We start from the raw sequence: 21,395 nt of genomic DNA, 5'->3' as shown, positions 1-21,395 counted from the left end.
TGGGTGGGGAGGCAGGGTACTGCTTAGTCTTTGGTGAGGTGGGAGAGGCTATTAAAGATATGGTTGAAGATATGAGTGCGCACAAAGTGTGATCAAAATGCCTTTGCATTTTTTAATAAATATATTTATTTGTGAAGAATAGAATAATATTTAGTGTTTTGCCTCTTGACTCACATGTGCATGGATACACAGAGGCACAAATACAATACACTGGTTCCCAGACCTGGCTGTGTACTGGAAGCCTGGAATGGCTTCCTCATCACTGGACTTTCTTCCAACATTGATTTTATTTCTTTTAATTTTTTTTTAATTTCTTTTAATTTTTTAAAAAAGATTCTATTCATTTATTCATGAGAGACACAGAAGAAAGAGAGAGGCAAAGACACAGGCAGAGGGAGAAGCAGGCTCCATGCAGGGAGCCTGACAGGGGACTCGATCCGGGGTCTCCAGGATCTCACCATGGGTAAAAGGCGGTGCTAAACTGCTGAGCCACCCGGGCTGCCCCCAACATTGATTTTATTAGTGGGAGTGGCCTAGGTACTTCTTTTTTTTAAAATTGAAGTTCAATTTGCCAACATATAGTATAACCCAGTGCTTCATCCCATCAAGTGTCCTCCTCAGTGCCCATCACCCAGTTACCCCAACCCCCCGCCCACCTTCCCTTCTGCAACCCTTTGTTTCCCAGAGTTAGGAGTGGCTTAAAACTTGGCTTAAAACTCCCCAAGTGCCTTTAAAATGTAGCAAAATCTGAAAATCGTTAATACATTATTAGTACACAATTAACAATTGGGCAATATATAATAAATTTAATTTGGGTAAAGCTTTTGCATCAATTTTCCATCTAGTCTTTTACTATACAGAAATACCTGTGTAATTTCACAAAGATATTGGAAAAATATTATCTACTACACTACTGTTTGTAATAGCTATAAATGACAAGCAAACAAAACATCCCTCAAAATACAATATGGTGTTTCACAATGCAATGTTTTACAACCAGCCAGGCAGATTTATGCCTGCATATTGTTTCCTATACATTGCCACATGTTATGGTCAAGAGTCCATCAGTCTTCTGGCCCTAGAACCAATGCCCATCTATCTGCCCCTTTGGGAACTTGCTTGACATCAACTTGGAATTTTCACAGAGAAGTAGAATCTCTGAGAGTTCAGGAGATGCATGTGCCCCCTCCCACTAAGGCACAAGCTTGGGCAACAGGTTGGCTGGGTGACCCTTACCCTGGCAGGACAGCAGAGGGAAATGTTATCGGCCCAAACAGAAGGGGTACAGAGGCCAAACATTTAGGAAGCTGGGTCACTGCACAGGTGGGCAAGAGACCTCTGGGCAGCCCTCACAGTTTGCCTGCTGTGTGTGAGCTGACTATAAGCTGTGTCACAGTGGCTGGATTACATCACAAAGTATGCTCTCCTTGCAGGGGCATGGACAGAGAGCAGAGGTCAGGAGTGAAGGAGGCCCCTTACCAGGGCTTAGGCACAAACTGAGAGCTGGAGACCCAGGAGAATCACGGGTTAGGGTGTGGGCCACAGTAAGCTGCATAAGAGGTGGAGGCAGCCAGCAGGTACCTCAGGTTGGAGAGTCCCCAGGGAGCCAGAGCCAAGAAAACTTGGGGCAGCACCATTTCAGAGTCACATCTTATAGGCCTGAAGGGCAGAAATAGGAGTGGATAGTGAGGTATGTGGGGTAGGTGCTGGCATACCTGGGTCTAAGTGTTCTTCCTGGAACTTCACATGGTGAGGGAGGAGATGGAGGGTGGAAGGCTGGTAGCAGGACTCTTTAATTGGCTTCTTGCAGGTTGACTTCTTTAGAGACAGGGGTAGTCCTAAGGAGTGAACCTAATGGCTCTTTCTTGAATCCAGCTGGGCTGATGTTATTGTAAGATCTTTGGACCTGAAGTGGCCACAGATATCCCACCCCACCTGCAGCTCCAGCCTGGGAGGACAAGGAGAATTACTTGTGTCCCAGACCGAGGGACCATGACTAGGTCCTGGGGGTCCTGCTTGCTTCTGTTCACCATTTTCGGGGCCCTGGTGGCCAGCACAGACCTAAACAAGAATAAAGCAAAGGTGTTGAGGGAATTAAAAGTAATCAATGCCTCAAATGCCAACGTGAAGCAGTGCCTGTGGTTTGCCATGCAAGAATACAACAAAGAGAGTGAGGATAAGTACCTCTTCCAGGTGGTCAAGACAATACAAGTCCAGATGCAGGTAAAGGTGTTCTCTCTCACTATGCATGTGTGCATATGGTGGCACAGATTGAAGCTGGACTGAAAGAGTGGGCATGGGAGAAAAACAATGATATACAAAAGACCCATTATGTGAGTGCTTAAGGACCTACACACTTGCATGTCACTATGACATCACTGCACTTTCTATATATTCTTGCACTGTTGTTCTAAGTTCTTTATGTGTATTAACTTGTTTAAACTCCAAACTGTAAATCTAACGTTCATGATTTGTATTTTCTATAATTGGGAGATAAATTGAGTGTCATGAATATTTTGCAATAATGCTGCCATGGGCAACATTTCAATCTAGCCACATAATGTGGATTGTGGGGCTGAAAATCCACATAATGTGGATTGTGGGGTTGAAAAGAGACATGTTGCTATTTAATGTGTAGGTAATAAAGTCCCTACTCCTAGCCTATAATTCTTTGACTCCAACATTTATTTAGTGGAAGTGAAGACATTCTGATTTTATGTTCATAAAAATGTATCCCTTCTCACAAGCCCAAGCATGGCCCAATGCTAGGAAGCATTGCTTAGTTGGATTCCATTGAGGATAATGCTCTCTGAAGCTTGCAACACGTGTCCCTGCCTGTCATGGTCGAGAAAAAGCCCCCAGAGCTGGAATTCAGCTGACTGTACCATCCTCAGTTGGCGGGTTGGTAGTGTGGCTTATAATTCCACAATGAAACTTGGAATGAATTGTAAAGATACTCAGCAGAGAGGTCATTTTTAGCAGGATTTACTTCAGTTTTTATATTCTCCATATAGTGTTCCATTTGAAGGAGCTGAGCCAATGCACATGTCGGCACTTATGACCTTGTCCCTTTGGAACCTTATGAGCCATCAGTCCATATTTCCAGTATATCGTGCTGATGGCACTCTGTTTATGACTGGGCATACTGTTCAATCCACCTGGGGAACTCCTACAGCACTTTGAAATAGGGGAATGGATTCCAGCTCTTGTACCTTCCCCCAACCCCTTTGTAGTTGTCATTCTTTGGTACCCAAGTAGCACCATACTCAGCAAGTTTCTCCCAAGCAGCTTCTATGCAGGCTGCTGCAGATGAGGCAGTGAGATGGACAGAAATAATCACATTTCTAGGGAGCCAGCAGTCTTATCAGAAAGAAATAGTGCCAAACCCAGAATGAGAACTGGGGATTCTAGCCTGCTGGCATGGTACCTAGGGGCCCAGAGGTCAGGAAAGTCTTCTTCGGACAGGCTCTCACCTGAGGAGCTTGTATATGTCCTACTGCACTGGTCTCACTGGCACCAATTAAATGAGGATCTCTAGATGGGACCTAGGTCTCAGTAGGTGTTAAAGCTTTCTAGGTGATCCCAATATGAGTCAAGAGTAAGAACCACCTCTCTAGGGAGTAATGTTGGTGGCTAAACCTGAAGGCAGACTAGGAGGTGATGGATGCTGGTGGGAAGTATTTTTGTTTAGGTTTCCCACATCAGATCCTAGTGCTAGTAGTTTACTTGGGAGGCCATCCCAGTAAGCACCAGGGGGCTGGAAGAGAAGGGAGACAGGGCAGGGCAGTGAGTTACTGTGCAGGTGACCACTATGGGCCTCCCTGGAGCCTCAGGAAAAGGGTACATAGCCTTCCTCAGAGTTTAGCCACACTGCAAGAGGGAAGCTCAGTTGCTTACCCATCAACTCCCATCCATTGTTGGCTAAGAGCTGCTCTTGGCTCCTGCTGGTCAGGAAGCCCCAGGCAGGGACAGCCAGGAAGTGGCAGTGTGTTTGGGAAGAGCAAAGGACATGAGTATCACTCACAGCATCTCCTGGAAAAGATGATGGGAGGGCTGCATGGGGTTGGGAAGAGCAACTGGGTATAGCAAGCTGCCACTGGGAAGAAGCATGGCCCATTTGGCAACTCAAAGGAGGCTGTGTGACTAGCTTGAGAGGTGCTCATGGATCAGATCATGAAGGGCCTTGAAGATTGTGGGCAAAACTTTTTCTTTTTCTTTTTTTAAAGATTTTATTTATTAATAAGAGAGAGAGACAGAGAGAGAGAGAGAGAGAGAGAGAGTGGTAGAGACAGAAGCAGGCTCCATGTAGGGAGCCTGACGTGGGACTCCATCCTGGGTCTCTAGGGTCAGACCCTGGGCTGAAGGCAGCACTAAACTGCTGAGCCACTCGGGCTGCCCCAAAACTTTCTATTCTATGTTAGGAATACTGAGAAGCAAAAAAAAAAAAAAAAAAAAGGAATACTGAGAAGCCAGATAAACATTAGGTCAGGGAGTTCTTGGGATCCACGTAATTGGATTGGGGTTTTAAAACTGTCATTCTGGTTATTTTTAGAAAGGATTGTGAGGGTTCCATGAAGGTGTCCATGGAACCAATGGCCTTGGCTCCGCTCAGTTCAGGTTTGTGTTTCCCTGGAAATGACACGTAGTAGCCCTTTTCTGCCATGTGGAAGGGGTGGATCATGGTGCTTTGGGATGCGAGTTTAGTGCTGGGCACCTCTGTTGGAACTCCAGGTCTTGCCTGCTAGATGGATGGTCACTTAGTTCCTCTGCCCTATTTCCCTACTAAAAACAATGGGAGTGATGGCCTCACAGCAGAGGGTTGCTGTGTGGGTTAAGTTATTGTGTGCCAAGCCCCAGGAACAGTGTCAGGCAAAGAGCAAGCACTCAGTAAGCATTAGCAAGTATTAGGACTGATACAAAGTCCTGTGGCTGTCTGGGTTTGCCTCTATGGAATTTTTCAGGTTCCCAACTTAACTCTCAAACCCAAGGCCAGCTCTGCCAATCCCTTCTTAATGTCAACCAGCTTCTCCCCATGGCAAGTCAGAGTCACCTTGTTAATTCCTTAGAATGTAGCTAAAATATAATCCAATCTTATTAAAGCCTTGAAGATAGCAATGAGGAAAGATACTCCTTTTGTCTCCTGCTGTAATCTATTAAAACCAGATGAAAGCTCATTTAAATGGACATCATGAGTAGCCTTAAGTACACTCAGCCATTCATGAGTTCAGGACTACTAAAGCCTTGCTGTAGACCTACTGCTAAACACTCAACAGAGAACAGCAAGACAAATTTTAGCCAGCATGGCCCCTTTAAGAACTGCTTGCTAAGTTAGTGGGGGAAGCCCTCCAAAGCAGGAGATTTCACCAGATAACAGACTCTGAGGTGTAGAGAGAGTGGGAAAGGAATAAGGAAGGAGCATCCATTGTGGACACAGGGCCTGTCCTCACTTCTGACCCATGTGAACCTATAACATCTCCAGCCCAGGGGAGCCAATGGTTCTGGTGACCTCATCCTTCCCTCTGATCCTTTTTTTCCCCTCTGATCTTTTATGGAGCATGCAGAATGCTCTGGACTTTGGGAAAAAAAATGGAAATACAAAGTCTCACCTTCACTGGAGCCTCACACTGGAAAGGAGAATTTTCCCTGAGTATACAGCTCCAGGTAGTAGTTTCCAGGGTCTTACTATTATCAGTATACAGAGAGAACCAGGTAGGATGTTGTAGGTCTTCCTCTAAAGATATTTTGGAGAGAGGGGATAGGGAGTAGGTGGTAGGGAGAGAGGATGAAGGGGTGAGTGTTTTTTAGGGGTTTTTTTTTGGCTAAAACTTTAAAAAAGTAAAATAAAAGTGTTTTGAATAAAATTGTACCATTGCTAATTGACAGGTCACAGATCATTTGGAATACTTTATTGATGTTGAAATTGCCCGCAGCAATTGCAGAAAGTTTTCAAACAGTAGTGAAAACTGTGTCATTCAAGAGAGCTCTAAACTGGAAAAGGTAGGTGACCAATATTCTGTGATGGTCTTGGCTACTCTGAACCTCAAAAAGAACATGAGGTGCCTGTATCCTCCTCTGAAGTTTTGATCACTCCCAAAGATTTGCCCCAGAAATGGGCTTTTAGAGCAGAAGGTAGAAAACAATGGAATGCATTGAACCCCTCTGAGTCTTTCCCCACCCCTCATCCTAGGGACAGAATGCTTTCAGGATCACTCTCATCAACTCTGGTCTCTTGGTGCAGGAAAACTTGACAACACATATGTCTGTTCTCTCGGATCCAAATAAACAACCCAGCCATTCCTGGCACCAGAGTTGCTCATCCTTGTGAAGACACAAACAGAAACTTATCCATCCACTCAGCAACTCATCCAAGTTTACCACCAGGTGGTATTTTGGGTGCTGAGATTAAGCAGTGACTAGGCCAGAGGGTATTTCCATCCCCCAGAATTATAGTTGATTTTTGCCAGGCTTGGCCATGATTTCCAGGAAGGTCATGGAAGATCCCAAATGTCCCCCACCAAAGGGCTGACCTGGCCCAGGGACTTTTAGCCTCAAGCCTGTATTTCTGGTCTCAGAGGTGGGGAGAAGCCCAGATTCATTGAAGTGTTTAATCTGAGGTGAAGGCTTTCTGCAGGTTTACCTGAGAGGTGTGTCTTTGCTTTTTTTTACACCAGTGGTTCTTTATGTGAGCAAGCATCAGAATTACCTGGAAGCCTTGATAAACCCAGATGGCCAGATCCTACCTGCACAGCTTTGGATTCAGTAGATCTGGAGTAGGATCCAAAAATTTGCATTCTTAACAAGTTCCTAGCTATTGCTGCTGCTCTCGCTGCTGGCTGTAGGATCATACTTCAAGAACCACTGCTTCATGTAGCCATGGCACAGGAAATTGTGAGGGCCAATTAACAAAGTGCACTTCTATTATGTTTCACTAAAACTGCCTCTGTATGCTCAAACTTTACAAATCTGATTGTGTCTAGTTAATAGCAGATATGCCTCAGGACAGACATTTAAGCAGAGAGCATGTCTTCATGCTATATGGCTTTTATGTTACTTTTGTTTATCTTTTACTGTTAGTAGAAGTATGGTTGGTTCACATTTGTATTTTCTACTGGGCCCACTGGGATTATAGAAAAGTTGTTACTTTTTACCTGTCTGTAGAAAAGCTTAAAGAGAATTGAGAATTGTCCTCAAGGAGCTCACATATTGCATCTAAGGTTTCCATGGACCATCCCAAATTTTAAGGTGCATGTTTTAAATTACACACTTATCAATAATGAAAACTGCTTTGCTTTTTCTTTTGAAATCTGTAGAATAAAGCTGAAAAGTAATAATGCTGGACAATGTTTCTTATTCTCAGCTTTGACGACAGTGTTTACAATACATATAACCAATTATTAAACATTATATCAAGTGCTGATTTCTGGGATTCCTCCAATTCCTTTTCCCAAGAGTTATTTTTTTAATTAAGAACATTTCTCCTACCAATTATTCTTTCAGCATCTACCAAGGATACTTGAATAAGTGTTCTGCTTTGACTCATTAGTGAAATAAAGTAAGACATTCACTAACATTGTGTCATTCTTACGTATCTGGAATATGGTCTGTTTTTTGAGGGGGATTTTACTGCTTGGATTGCTGGCTAGGTAGTTCTAATCCACAATGACTGATGGCAAGCTGCTCCAAGTGGCAACAAGTACACAGTTAACCAATGTACAAGATGTATCACCATCTTTTACATCTTTGAGACAACTGCACGCAGATATGGCATGGGACTTTCCTGACTCCTTTGACCCAGATAGCAATGTTGAGCCTGGTGTCAACATGCACATCCATCTCTTTCATGTTCTCCCTGAGTGCCCTCAGGGAACACTTCTTGAAGGCTCCTCCACAGATGTGCTGTGAACATAGATGGTGTATTCTCTGGTACCTCACTAATGGCAGAATAGCCCCTTCTCTTTCCAGTTTTCCTTGTGGGAGCCATTGTGTTGAGCCCAGCGTAGGAAGGAGGAGCACAATGGATTATGTCTGCCCTTGTCTTTTAGAATATGGTGAAATCCAATATGCCACTTTTTAAATTTAGGAATTTTTATTTTATTTACATTAAACACTCTTAAACTTCCCTAATTTTATGAATCAGAGGTACCTTGCTGGCTTAGTCGGTGGAACATATAACTTGATCTCAAGGTTGTGGATTCAAGCCCTGTGTTGGGTGTAGAGATTACTTAAAAATAAAATCTTAAGAAAAAAAGAATCATTTGGATCATGTGGTGAAACCACACACACACACACACACACACACACACACACATTCCATGGCCTCATCCCAGACCTACCGCATGTGAATTTCCAGGTGCAGACACCCTACACTTTTCAGATCACTAGGAATGTCTCTGAAACATTGCCATAGGGACAGAAATTATTTAATGTGCCACCGCCTTTAACTTGCTAGTGTTTTTTTTTTTTTTTTTTTTGAGGATTTTTGTTTCAGGTAAGTTTAATTTATTTTTTTAATAAATTTATTTTTTATTGGTGTTCAATTTGCCAACATACAGAATAACACCCAGTGCTCATCCTGTCAAGTGCCCCCCCTCAGTGCCCACCACCCAGTCACCCCACCCCCCACCCTCCTCCCCTTCCACCACCCCTAGTTCGTTTCCCAGAGTTAGGAGTCTTTTTTTGTGTATATATATCCCATCAAGTGCTCCCTCAGTTGTATTTTGGTTTCAGGATTTTTCTAGTCTGGTACAATGAGAATGAAGACTTCCCATCTTTTTTGTGTGTCCTCTGGATCAGTTGAGAGACCACAGGAGCTTTGGGTTCCCAAGGTTTGGTGTAATTTGCCTATAAAACCATCTTGACTTGGTGTTTTTTTATGTGGGTTTCTGGGAGAAAGAGGCCTACATATTCCTCTTTTGTGTGTATCCAATACTAAGCAGAGACCAGGCTTCTTTTTCTCTGACTCCTAATAGCTCCTGGGAGTACCTCAATGTTAACAATTATTTAAGATGCTTTTTGTTGTTTTGGCAGGACTGCTATCAATGTATAATCTGCCTATCTAGCTACCTATCTATCTAACAATCCATCCATCCACCTATCACACACACAGAATATTTCATTTGCCATTTCAATAGTATTTTGAAATGGATGGGGACACAAGGCAGGAAACCACAAATGTTGGAGAGGATGCGGAGAAAAGGGAACCCTCTTACACTGTTGGTGGGAATGTGAAACGGTGCAGCCACTCTGGAAAACTGTGTGGAGGTTCCTCAAAGAGTTAAAAATAGACCTGCCCTATGACCCAGCAATTGCACTGTTGGGGATTTACCCAAAGATGCACATGCAATGAAACGTCGGGATGCCTGCACCCTGATGTTTCTAGCAGCAATGTCCACAATAGCCAAACTGTGGAAGGAGCCTCAGTGTCCATCGAAAGATGAATGGATAAAGAAGATGTGGTTTATGTATACAATGGAATATTCCTCAGCCATTAGAAACGACAAATACCCACCATTTGCTTCAAGGTGGATGGAACTGGAGGGTATTATGCTGAGTGAAGTAAGTCAATCGGAGAAGGACAAACATATGTTCTCATTCATTTGGGGATTATAAATAATAGTGAAAGGGAATATAAGGGAAGGGAGAAGAAATGTGTGGGAAATATCAGAAATGGAGACAGAACATAAAGACTCCTAACTCTGGGAAACGAACTAGGGGTGGTGGAAGGGGAGGAGGGCGGGTGGTGGGGGTGACTGGGTGATGGGCACTGAGGGGGGCACTTGATGGGATGAGCACTGGGTGTTATTCTGTATGATGGCAAATTGAACACCAATAAAAAATAAATTTATTATTTTAAAAAATGAAATGGAGAGAAGGACTCTTTGAAATAAAAGATGGTAGAACCCTAGAACCCACTGAATTGCTCTTGCTATTAGAACAAAAGGCATTATTTAATTATTAAGATAACATACATAAGCTTATATATGACATAGAATTCCTTTATTTACATTGTAGAAAACATCAAAGAGAATTACAAATAAAATCAAGTTTACATCTGATCTCCCAGCAAAGCATGGTGATTGTCTTTGTTCTTATGGGAATAGACACCCCTCCAGGTATCTGCTGATGGCTTTAAAGGTCTAGTAGATTCCTAGGAGCACTCACTGATGGATGATGACTCATCCTCCAGCATATTCCTAAACTGATACCTAGCAACAGGACATTTTTTTCTCTCTATTTTCTGGGATTACTGATTTTGTTGTGGTTGTGGTCTTTTTCAGAAAGTAATATGCAGTTTTTTGGTCGGAGCACTCCCCTGGAATGGTGAATTCATCATGATGAAGAAGCAGTGTGTGGATGCTTAGGGGGTTCTGGAGTACTCCCCCTCCCCATCATCGCCACCTTTCTCTGTGAAGAGATAAATGGCTCATGCTGGTGTTACCAATGTGGTTTCCCCATGCATGCCTCTCTGCTTATTTTGTTTCCTGGTTTCTTATTAGGTGGTGGTAAGAGATGAATATGTCCAATTTTTTTTTTGGCCTCAAGCGGAAGCCCCTTTGACTTTGTCTAGCTTGGTGACCCACCACCAGGGAATCAGTTAGTCTCTGAGTACAAACGATGGAGGTGAGGTCTGATTCCATTCCCTACTGCAAATCTGAGGAGGGATTCCTTTATGATTGGGTTTAACAACCCCTTCCAGAGGTCTGGAGCCAATGGGTGCTGCCTCAACAGATTCCCTATGGAAGCCTCCTTTTTGGCCTGAGGCGTCTTCCTCCTGAGGGAGGATAGAAGCTGGTAAGAGTGTAAGTGTAGAGGGGCCACCACCTCCATCTCTATGCTCTACATGGGGGCCTCCCTGGAAGGTGGGCTCTGGCAGAGGTCTGGAAATAGGACCCAGGATTCAGAGAAGGGACTGTGCCACTTACTCTTCCCCAGTGCCACGTTCTTCACTTCTTGCTCTCCTCTGGGTTTATGCTAAGAAAAAATTTACCAGAAACTTGGAATAAGACACAGAGAAGTCAACATGTGTTGACTTGCCATTTTGGATATTGTTCAATGAGTCTAATGAGGATTATTGAGTCATCCAGGGTATATACCTCTGTTTGATGTTCTTTTCATTATTGATTAAAAGCCAGACTCTGAAGTCAAATGTTTACTTGTGGGTCTTTTTGTCCTTGAGAGGTGCAAATGATTAGTATCTAATCAAAAAGGTTATTCTGGAGGTATGGTTTTATTGCTTTCTGGAAAATAAGCCAATTTTGTAACTTACCTAGGAATTCCCTCTTGACATTCTATATTTGCAAGTGGACCAGATTTGTAACCTTCCGAAACTTATCCTTTGATGCTTCCATGTGGACCCCCCCCCAAAGTTCTCCACACATCAGACACCAGGTATGTCCGGTGGTATCCAGGACCTGCTGCCCTCCTTTCTTGAATCCCATCCCTCACCAGGTTGACTCAGGGAGATTCTGAGATGGACTTTCTAACACACTTGTCACCTGTTGTGGAGGGAAGAGGAGGTCAAGACCACAAGTGATAAATAAAAATATCAGTGAGTCAAAAACTGTCCTTGATGGATGGAAACACTGGCCCCTTTTTCAGTGGATTGAAGGCTGTCAAAAACACCCACGAGTCAGCTGGGAGTCCAGAGAAAGTGGCACCAAGAATGCCATACTTGGCCCCTTGCCAGGAGAAGATAAGGGCTTAAACTGACAACTGCCACCCACTGCCAGATGATGACTTTTTGGTTATGAATTTATGATGCCAAGAGACAATAAGAAGAGCAATCTGTTGTAGGAGCAGTAGACTTTCCTGTATTCTGGTTCTAAACTCTTCAGAGTTTTTTTTTAAACATCTGCATCCTAAAATACAGAGACTTTCTAAGTGAACAGCAAGGAACATTGACTGCAGGTCCTATTGACCTGAAGAGCCAGCTTTCTGCCTGGCTAGCCAGATTCCTGGGGATTTGTCAACTGCATTAAGGCTGCAGGAAGACCACACAGGAGCAGCTGATAAAATACCAAGTATGACAAATACTCAGGGAATAGTTCCCTGTGCCAGAGGTAAGGTAACAAAAATCTCACAGCCTCATAAAAGCCATGTATGACTATGAAATTAGCCCTTAACTTTGGTTTTGAATAAAACCACACAAGTAAATCTCCGAAAGCTGTCTGACAGCCAGCAGGACATTTCTAGAAAAATGGTCCAGGGTGAAGATTTGACCAGAGTACATACATTGAACTTCACCATCACACAGGCCATTACAATTTTAAAAACAGAATTAAAGAAAACAAAGGATGGAATAGGTATATTCTAAGAAACTACTCAGTGTCATTGCTATCATTTTCATGAGGGAGAATTTACCAACCCAGAGTCAGGCTCCCATTAAAAAAAGAACACATTGTTTTCTTAAAAGGAAGAATAAAAAAGATAAATTAGCTTTTGTGGGGGGTTGGGGGGATGACTACAAAACCGTTTTCTTTACACAGTGTGTGTGTGTGTGTGTGTGTGTGTGTGTGTGTGTGTGTGTATTTTGGAGTTAGATTTATCAACATATAGTTTAACACCCAAGGCTCATCCTGTTAAGTGCTCCCCTCAGTGCCAATCACCCAGTCAACCCAGCCCCCAGACACCTCCCCTTTCCCTACCCTTTGTTTGTTTCCCAGAGTTAGGAGTCCTTCATGTTCTGTCACCATCTCTGATATTTCCCACTCATTGTGTCTCCTTTCCCCTATAATCCCTTACACTATTTTGTATATTCCCCATATGAGTGAAACCATATAATAATTGTCCTTATCTGATTGACTTATTTCACTCAGCATAATATCCTCCAGTTCTATCAATGTTGAAGCAAATGGTGGGTATTTGTCATTTAAAAAAATTTTTTTTTAATTTATGATAGTCACAGAGAGAGAGAGAGAGAGAGAGAGAGGCAGAGACATAGGCAGAGGGAGAAGCAGGCTCCATGCACCGGGAGCCTGATGGGGGATTTGATCCCGGGTCTCCAGGATCGCGCCCTTGGCCAAAGGCAGGTGCTAAACCACTGCGCCACCCAGGGATCCCCGTATTTGTCATTTCTAATGGCTGAGTAATATTCCATTGTGTACATAAACCACATCTTCTTTATCCATTCATCTGTCGATGGACACCGAGGCTCCTTCCACACGTTGGCTATTGTGGACATTGCTGCTATAAACATTGAGGTACAGGCATCTCGGCTTTTCACTACATCTGTAACTTTGGGGTAAGTCCCCAGCAGTGTAATTCCTGGGTCGTAGGGCAGGTCTATTTTTAACTCTTTGAGGAACCTCCACACAGTTTTCCAGAGTGGCTGTACCAGTTCACATTCCCACCAAAAGTGCAAAAGGGCTCCCCTTCTACACATCCTCTCCAACACTTGTTGTTTCCTCTCTTGTTAATTTGCCCCATTCTCACTGAGGTCAGGTGGTATCTCATTGTGGTTTTGACTTGTATTTCCCTGATGGCCAGTGATGCAGAGCATTTTCTCATGCTTGTTGGCCATGTCAATGTCTTCCTCTGTGAGATTTCTGTTCATGTCTTTTGCCCATTTCAGGATTGGATTGTTTGTTTCTTTGCTGTTGAGTTTCATAAGTTCTTTAAAGATCTTGGATACTAGCCCTTTATCTGATATGTCATTTGCAAATATCTTCTCCCATTCTTTAGGGTGTCTTTTAGTTTTGTTGACTGTTTCTTTTGTTGTGCAGAAGCTTTTTATCTTGATAAAGTGCCAATAGTTCATTTTTGCTTTTGTTTCCCAGGCCTTCATAGATGTATATTGCAAGAAGTTACTGATGTCACATTCAAAAAGTGTGTTGCCTGTGTTCTCCTCTAGGGTTTTGATGGATTCTTGTCTCGCATTTAGATCTTTCACCCATTTTGAGTGTATCTTTGTGTATGGTATAAGAGAATGGTCTAGTTTCGTTCTGCTGCATGTGGCTGTCCAATTTTCCTAGCACCATTTATTGAAGAGACTGCCTTTTTTCCTGCTTTGTCTAATATTAGTTGACCATGGGGTTGTGGGCCCATTTCTGGGTTCCCTATTCTGTTCATTAATCTATGTGTGTGTGTGTTTCTGCAAGTACCACACTGTCTTGATGATCACAGCTTTGTAGTACAACTTGAAATCTGGCATTGTGTTGCCCCTGGCTCTGGTTTTCTTTTTCAAAATTCCCCTGGCTATTTGAGGTCTTTTCTGATTCCACACAAGTCTTAAGATGATTTGTTCCAACTCTCTGAAGAAAGTCCATGGTATCTTTATAGATATTGCATTGAATGTGTAAATTGCCCTGGTTAGCATAGACATTTCCACAATAATCATGCTTCCAATCCATGAGCATGTAATGTTTTTCCATCTCTTTGTGTCTTCCTCAATGTCCTTCAGAAGTGTTCTATAGTTTGTAGGGTATAAATACTTTACCTCTTTGATTAGGTTTATTCCTAGGTATCTTATGCTTTTGGGTGCAATTGTAAATGGGATTGACTCCTTAATTTCTCTTTCTTCAGTCTCATTGTTAGTGAATAGAAATGCCACTGGTTTCTGAGCATTGATTTTGTATCAACAGAGTGGAGTCTTTTGGGTTTTCTATGTGTACAGTATCATGTCATCTACAAAGAGGAGGAGTTTGACTTCCTCTTTGCCAATTTGAATGTCTTTTATTTCTTTTTGTTGCCTGATTGCTGAAGCTAGGACTTCTAGTACTATGTTGAATAACAGTGGTGAGAGTGGATATCCCTGTTGTGTTCCTGATCTAGGGGAAGGGCTCTCAGTGTTTCCCCAGTGAGAATGATATTTGCTGTGGGCTTTTCATAGATGGCTTTTAAGATGCTAAAGAATGTTCCCTCCATCCCTACACTCTGAAGAGTTTTCATCAGGAATGCTGTATTTTGGCAATTTGTTTCTCTATATCTATTGAGAGGATCGTATGGTTCTTGGTTTTTATCTTGTTGATATGATCTATCACATTGATTGTTTTACGAGTGTTGAACAAACCTTGCATCCTGGGGATAAATCCCACTTGGTCATGGTTAATAATCTTCTTATGTACTGTTGGATCCTGTTGGCTAGTATCTTGTTGAAAATTTTTGCATCTGTGTTCATCAGGGATATTGGTCTATAATTCTCCTTTTTGGTGGGGTCTTTGTCTGGTTTTGGAATTAAGGTGATGTTGGCCTCCTAGAAGGTGTTTGGAAGTACCCCATCCCTTTCTATCTTTTGGAACAGCTTTATTAGAATAGATATTGTTTTTTCTTTAAACGTTTGATAGAATTCCCCTGGGAAGCCATCTTGCCCTGCACTTTTGTGTCTTGGGAGGTGTCTGATGACTGTATGAATTCCCTCCTGGTTATTGGCCTGTTTAGGTTTTCTATTTCTTCCTGTTCCAGTTTTGGTAATTTGTGGTTTTCCAGAAATGTGTCCATTCTATTAGATTGCCTAATTTGTTGGCATATAGCTGCCCATAATACGTTTTTAAAATTGTTTGTATTTCCTTGGTTTGGTTGTGCTTTCTCCTCTTTCATTCATCATTTTATTAATTTGAGTCTTTTCCCTTTCCTTTTAATAAGGTTGGCTAATGGTTTATTTATCTTATTAATTCTTTCAAAGAAACCACTCCTGGTTTTGTTGATCTGTTCTACAGTTCTGGTCTGTATTTCATTGAGTTCTACTCAAATTTTTCTTATCTCTCTTCTTCTGTTTGGTGTAGGCTTTGCTTGCTGTTCTTTCTCCAGTACCATTAGGTGTCAGGTTAGCTAGTGTATTTGAGTTTTTTACAATTTTTTGAGGGAGGTTTGTATTGTGATGTATTTCTCTCTTAACTGCTTTTCTGGGTATCCGAAAGATTTTGAACAACTGTATTTGCATTTTCATTAGTTTCCATGACTCTTTTAATTCTTCTCTAATTTCATGGTTGACTGACTCATCTTTTAGCAGGATGCTTTGTAACCTACACGTGATTGAGTTTCTTCCAATTTTCTTGTTTTGATTGAGTGCTAGTTTCAAAACATTGTGGTCTGAAAATATGCAGGTGACAATCTCAATCTTTTGGTATCAGTTGAGATCTGATTTGTGACCCAGTATGTCCTCTATTCTGCAGAAAGTTCCATGTGCACTTTACAAGAATGTGTATTCAGTTGCATTCTGAAGGAAAGTTTTGTATATATTGTGAAATCCATATGGTCCAGTATATCAATCAAGGCTCTTGTTTTTTTTTTTTTACAAATTTATTTTTTATTGGTGTTCAATTTGCCAACATATAGAATAACACCCAGTGCTCATCCCATCAAGTGCCCACCTCAGTGCTCATCAGCCAGTGACCCCCACCCGCCGCCCACCTCCCCTTCCACCACCCCTAGTTCGTTTCCCAGAGTTAGGAGTCTTCCATATTCTGTATCCCTTTTTCATATTTCCTACCCATTTCTTCTCCCTTCCCTTCTATTCCCTTTCACTATTATTTATATTCCCCAAATGAATGACAACATACACTGTTTGTCCTTCTCCGATTGACTTATTTCATTCAGCACAATGCCTTCCAGTTCCATCCACATTGAAGCAAATGGTTGGCATTCATCATTTCTAATGGCTCAGTAATATTCCTTTGTATACATAAATCACATCTTCTCTTTTTAATAAATTAATTTTTTATTGGGGTTCAATTTACCAACATACAGAATAACACCCAGTGCTCATCCCATCAAGTGTCCCCCTCAGTGCCCATCACCCACTCACCCCCACCCCCCGCCCTCCTCCCCTTCCACCACCCCTAGTTCGTTTCCCAGAGTTAGGAGTCTTTATGATATGTCTCCCTTTCTGATATTTCCCACACATTTCTTCTCCCTTCCCTTATATTCCCTTTCACTATTATTTATATTCCCCAAATGAATGAGAACATACAGTTTGTCCTTCTCCGGTTGACTTACTTCACTCAGCATAATACCCACCAGTTCCATCCACCTTGAAGCAAATGGTGGGTATTTGTCATTTCTAATGGCTGAGGAATATTCCATTGTATACATAAACCACATCTTCTTTATCCATTCATCTTTCGATGGACACCGAGGATCCTTCCTCAGTTTGGCTATTTGGACATTGCTGCTAGAAACATCGGGGTCAGGTCCCTGGCGTTTCATTGCATCTGAATCTTTGGGGTAAATCCCTAACAGTGCAATTGCTGGGTCGTAGGGCAGGTCTATTTTTAACTCTTTGAGGAACCTCCACACAGTTTTCCAGAGTGGCTGCACCGGTTCACATTCCCACCAACAGTGTAAGAGGGTTCCCTTTTCTCTGCATCCTCTCCAACATGTGTGGTTTCCTGCCTTGTTGATTTTCCCCATTCTCACTGATGTGAGGTGGTATCTCATCGTGGTTTTGTTTTTTTTTTAATTTTTATTTATTTATGATAGTCACACACAGAGAGAGAGAGAGAGAGAGAGAGGAAGAGACATAGGCAGAGGGAGAAGCAGGCTCCATGCACCGGGAGCCCGACGTGGGACTCGATCCCGGGTCTCCAGGATCGCGCCCTGGGCCAAAGGCAGGCGCTAAACCGCTGCGCCACCCAGGGATCCCCTCATCGTGGTTTTGATTTGTATTTCCCTGATGGCAAGTGATGCAGAGCATTTTCTCACGTGCATGTTGGCCATGTCTATGTCTTCCTCTGTGAGATTTCTCTTCATGTCTTTTGCCCATTTCATGATTGGATTGTTTGTTTCTTTGGTGTTGAGTTTAATAAGTTCTTTATAGATTTTGGAAACTAGCCCTTTATCTGATACGTCATTTGCAAATATCTTCTCCCATTCTGTAGGTTGTCTTTTAGTTTTGTTGACTGTATCCTTTGCTGTGCAAAAGCTTCTTACCTTGATGAAGTCCCAATAGTTCATTTTTGCTTTTGTTTCTTTTGCCTTTGTGGATGTATCTTGCAAGAAGTTACGGTGGCCAAGTTCAAAAAGGGTGTTGCCTGTGTTCTCCTCTAGGATTTTGATGGACACTTGTCTCACATTTAGATCTTTCATCCATTTTGAGTTTATCTTTGTGTATGGAGCAAGACAGTGGTCTAGTTTCATTCTTCTGCACGTGGATGTCCAATTTTCCCAGCACCATTTATTGAAGAGACCGTCTTTCTTCCAGTGGATAGTCTTTCCTCCTTTATCGAATATTAGTTGACCATAAAGTTCAGGGTCCATTTCTGGGTTCTCTATTCTGTTCCATTGATCTATGTATCTGTTTTTGTGCCAGTACCACACTGTCTTGATGACCACAGCTTTGTAGTACAACCTGAAATCTGGCATTGTGATGCCCCCAGGTATGGTTTTCTTTTTTAAAATTCCCCTGGCTATTCGGGGTCTTTTCTGCTTCCACACAAATCTTAAAATAATTTGTTCTAACGCTCTGAAGAAAGTCCATGGTATTTTGATAGGGACTGCATTAAACGTGTAAATTGCCGTGGGTAACATTGACATTTTCACAATATTAATTCTGCCAATCCATGAGCATGGAATATTTTTCCATCACTATGTGTCTTCCTCAATTTCTTTCAGAAGTATTCTATAGTTTTTAGGGTATAGATCCTTTACGTATTTGGTGAGGTTTATTCCTAGGTATCTTATGCTTTTGGGTGCAATTGTAAATGGGATTGACTCCTTAATTTCTCTTTCTTCAGTCTCATTGTTAGTGTATAGAAATGCCATTGATTTCTAGGCATTGATTTTGTATCCTGCCATGCTACCAAATAACTGTATGAGTTCTAGCCATATTGGGGTGGAGACTTTTGCATTTTCTATGTAGAGTATCATGTCATCGGCGAAGAGGGAGAGTTTGCCTTCTCTTTGCCAATTTGAATGCCTTTAATGTCTTTTTGTTGTCTGATTGCTGAGGCTAGGACTTCCAGTACTATGTTGAATAGCAGTGGTGAGAGTGGACATCCCTGTCTTGTTCCTGATCTTAGGGGAAAGGCTCCCAGTGCTTCCCCATTGAGAATGATATTTGCTGTGAGCTTTTCGTAGATGGCTTTTAAGATGTTGAGGAATGTTCCCTCTATCCTTATGCTCTGAAGTGTTTTGATCAGGAATGGATGCTGTATTTTGTCAAATGCTTTCTTTGCATCTAATGAGAGGATCATATGGTTCTTGGTTTTTCTCTTGCTGATATGATGAATCACATTGATTGTTTTACGAGTGTTGAACCAGCCTTGTGTCCCGGGGATAAATCCTACTTGGGCATGGTGAATACTTTTCTTAATGTACTGTTAGATCCTATTAGCTAGTATCTTGAGAATTTTTGCATCCATGTTCTTCAGGGATATTGGTCTTAATTCTCCTTTTTGGTGGGGTCTTTGTCTGGTTTTGGAATTAAGGTGATGCTGGCCTCATAGAACGAATTTGGAAGTACTCCATCTCTTTCTATCTTTCCAAACAGCTTTTGTAGAGTAGGTATGATTTCTTCTTTAAACGTTTGATAGAATTCCCGTGGGAAGCCATCTGGCCCTGGACTCTTGTGTCTTGGGATGTTTTTGATGATGGCTTCAATTTCCTCCCTGGTTATTGGCCTATTCAGGTTTTCTATTTCTTCCTGTTCCAGTTTTGGTAGTTTGTGGCTTTCCAGGAATGCATCCATTTCTTTTAGATTGCCTAATTTATTGGCATATAGCTGTTCATAATATGTTTTTAAAATCGTCTGTATTTCCTTGGTGTTGGTAGTGATCTCTCCTTTCTCATTCACGATTTTATTAGTTTGAGTCTTCTCTCTCTTCTTTTTAATAAGGTTGGCTAATGGTTTATTTATCTTATTAATTCTTTCAAAGAACCAACTCCTGGTTCTGTTGATCTGTTCCACCGTTCTCGTCTCGATTTCGTTGAGTTCTGCTCGTATCTTAATTAACTCTCTTCTTCTGCTGGGTGTAGGATCTATCTGCTGTTTTTTCTCTAGCTCCTTTATGTGTAAGGTTAGCTTTTGTATTTGAGTTCTTTCCAGTGTTTGAATGGATGCTTCTATTGTGATGTATTTCCCGCTTAGGACTGCTTTTGCTGCATCCCAAAGATTTTGAACCGGTTGTATCTTCATTCTCATTAGTTTCCATGAATCTTTTTAATTCTTCCTTAATTTCCTGGTTGACCCTTTCATCTTTTAGCAGGATGGTCCTTAACCTCCACGTGTTTGAGGTCCTTCCAAACTTCTTATTGTGATTTAGTTCTAATTTCAAGGCATTATCGTCTGAGAGTATGCAGGGGACGATCCCAGTCTTTTGCTATCAGTTCAGACCCGATTTGCGACCCAGTATGTGGTCTATTCTGGAGAAAGTTCCATGTGCATTTGAGAAGAATGTGTATTCAGTTGAGTTTGGATGTAAAGTTCTGTAGATATCTGTGAAATCCATCTGGTCCAGTGTATCATTTAAAGCTCTCGTTTCTTTGGAGATGTTGTGTTTAGTAGACCTATTGAGGGTAGAAAGAGCTAGATTGAAGACACCAAGTATAAGTGTATTATTATCTAAGTATTTCTTCACTTTGGTTATTAATTGGTTTAAATATTGGCAGCTCCCACATTCGGGACATATATATTGAGGATTGTTAAGTCCTCTTGTTGGATAGATCCTTTAAGTATGATATAGTGTCCCTCTTCATCTCTCACTACGGTCTTTCGGGTAAATTTTAGTTTATCTGATATAAGGATGGCTACCCCTGCTTTCTTTTGAGGACCATTTGAATGGTAAATGGTTCTCCAACCTTTTATTTTCAGGCTGTAGGTGTCCTTCTGTCTAAAATGAGTCTCTTGTAGACAGCAAATGGATGTGTCCTGCTTTTTTATCCAGTCTGAAGCCCTGAGCCTTTTGATGGGGTCATTAAGCCCGTTCACGTTCAGAGTTACTATTGAAAGATATGAGTTTAGTGTCATCATGTTATCTATTCAGTCCTTTTTTTTTGTGGATTGTTCCACTGAACTTCTTCTTAAAGGGGAATTTTAAGAGTCCCCCTTAAAATTTCTTGCAGAACTGGTTTGGAGGTCACATATTCTTTCAGTTCCTGCCTGTCTTGGAAGCTCTTTATATTTCCTTCTATTTGAATGAGAGCCTTGATGGATAAAGTATTCTTGGTTGGATGTTCTTCTCATTTCGGACCCTGAATACATCCTGCCAGCCCTTTCTGGCCTGCCGGGGTCTGTGGAGAGGTCTGCTGTTACCCTAATATTCTTCCCCATAAAAGTCAGGGATTTCTTGTCTCTTGCTGCTTTAAAGATCTTCTCTTTACTTTGGAATTTGCAAGCTTCACTATTAAATGTCGAGGTTTTGAACGGTTTTTATTGATTTTAGGGGGGCGGATCTCTCTATTTCCTGGATCTGCATGCCTGTTTCCCCTCCCAGATTAGGAAAGTTTCAGCTATAATTTGTTCA

General features: G+C 41.9%; 1 protein-coding gene and 1 long non-coding RNA gene across 5 annotated transcripts in view; one reads left to right on the top strand and one right to left on the bottom strand.

The window, feature by feature from the left end:
- Window positions 1-1,422: 1,422 nt before the first annotated feature.
- Window positions 1,423-10,472, top strand: CST8 (cystatin 8). 3 transcript variants are annotated; one of them, XM_077871934.1, is made up of 4 exons: window positions 1,423-1,577; window positions 1,876-2,223; window positions 5,884-5,997; window positions 10,012-10,155. In XM_077871934.1, exons 2-4 carry the CDS (start codon window positions 1,993-1,995, stop codon window positions 10,138-10,140), a joined length of 474 nt encoding a protein of 157 aa, XP_077728060.1. In that variant the 5' UTR covers window positions 1,423-1,577; window positions 1,876-1,992; the 3' UTR covers window positions 10,141-10,155. The 3 variants fall into 3 exon arrangements, with proteins under 3 accessions (XP_077728060.1, XP_077728059.1, XP_077728061.1); XM_077871933.1 differs by having other exon boundaries at window positions 1,425-1,690; XM_077871935.1 differs by lacking the exon at window positions 10,012-10,155 and adding an exon at window positions 10,278-10,472 and having other exon boundaries at window positions 1,429-1,690.
- The window catches only part of LOC144297812 (uncharacterized), an 18,313-nt gene continuing 6,791 nt past the window's right edge, over window positions 9,874-21,395 (bottom strand). Inside the window, exons 4-5 of one of the 2 annotated variants that reach the window (XR_013364669.1) lie at window positions 10,923-10,971; window positions 9,874-10,771 (exon numbers count right to left, since the gene is read on the bottom strand). This is a non-coding gene — a long non-coding RNA (uncharacterized LOC144297812). Of the gene's footprint in view, window positions 10,972-21,395 lie in introns of both variants that reach the window. The other variant, XR_013364668.1, reaches the window with a different exon arrangement.

Source organism: Canis aureus, chromosome 26 (genome assembly GCF_053574225.1).
Source record: "Canis aureus isolate CA01 chromosome 26, VMU_Caureus_v.1.0, whole genome shotgun sequence".
In the NCBI taxonomy this organism is placed as follows: domain Eukaryota; kingdom Metazoa; phylum Chordata; class Mammalia; order Carnivora; family Canidae; genus Canis; species Canis aureus.
The sequence above is the reverse complement of the archived record's forward strand: the minus strand, read 5'-3'. Positions and strand labels throughout refer to the sequence as shown.

Bases quoted from the DNA above. Each gene is read 5' to 3' on its own strand.
- CST8 (XM_077871934.1), top strand. From the start codon at position 1,993: ATGACTAGGTCCTGGGGGTCCTGCTTGCTTCTGTTCACCATTTTCGGG. The intron at 2,224-5,883 runs GTAAAGGTGTTC...GCTAATTGACAG, and splicing joins CAATACAAGTCCAGATGCAG to GTCACAGATCATTTGGAATA. The intron at 5,998-10,011 runs GTAGGTGACCAA...TTTACATTGTAG, and splicing joins AGAGCTCTAAACTGGAAAAG to AAAACATCAAAGAGAATTAC.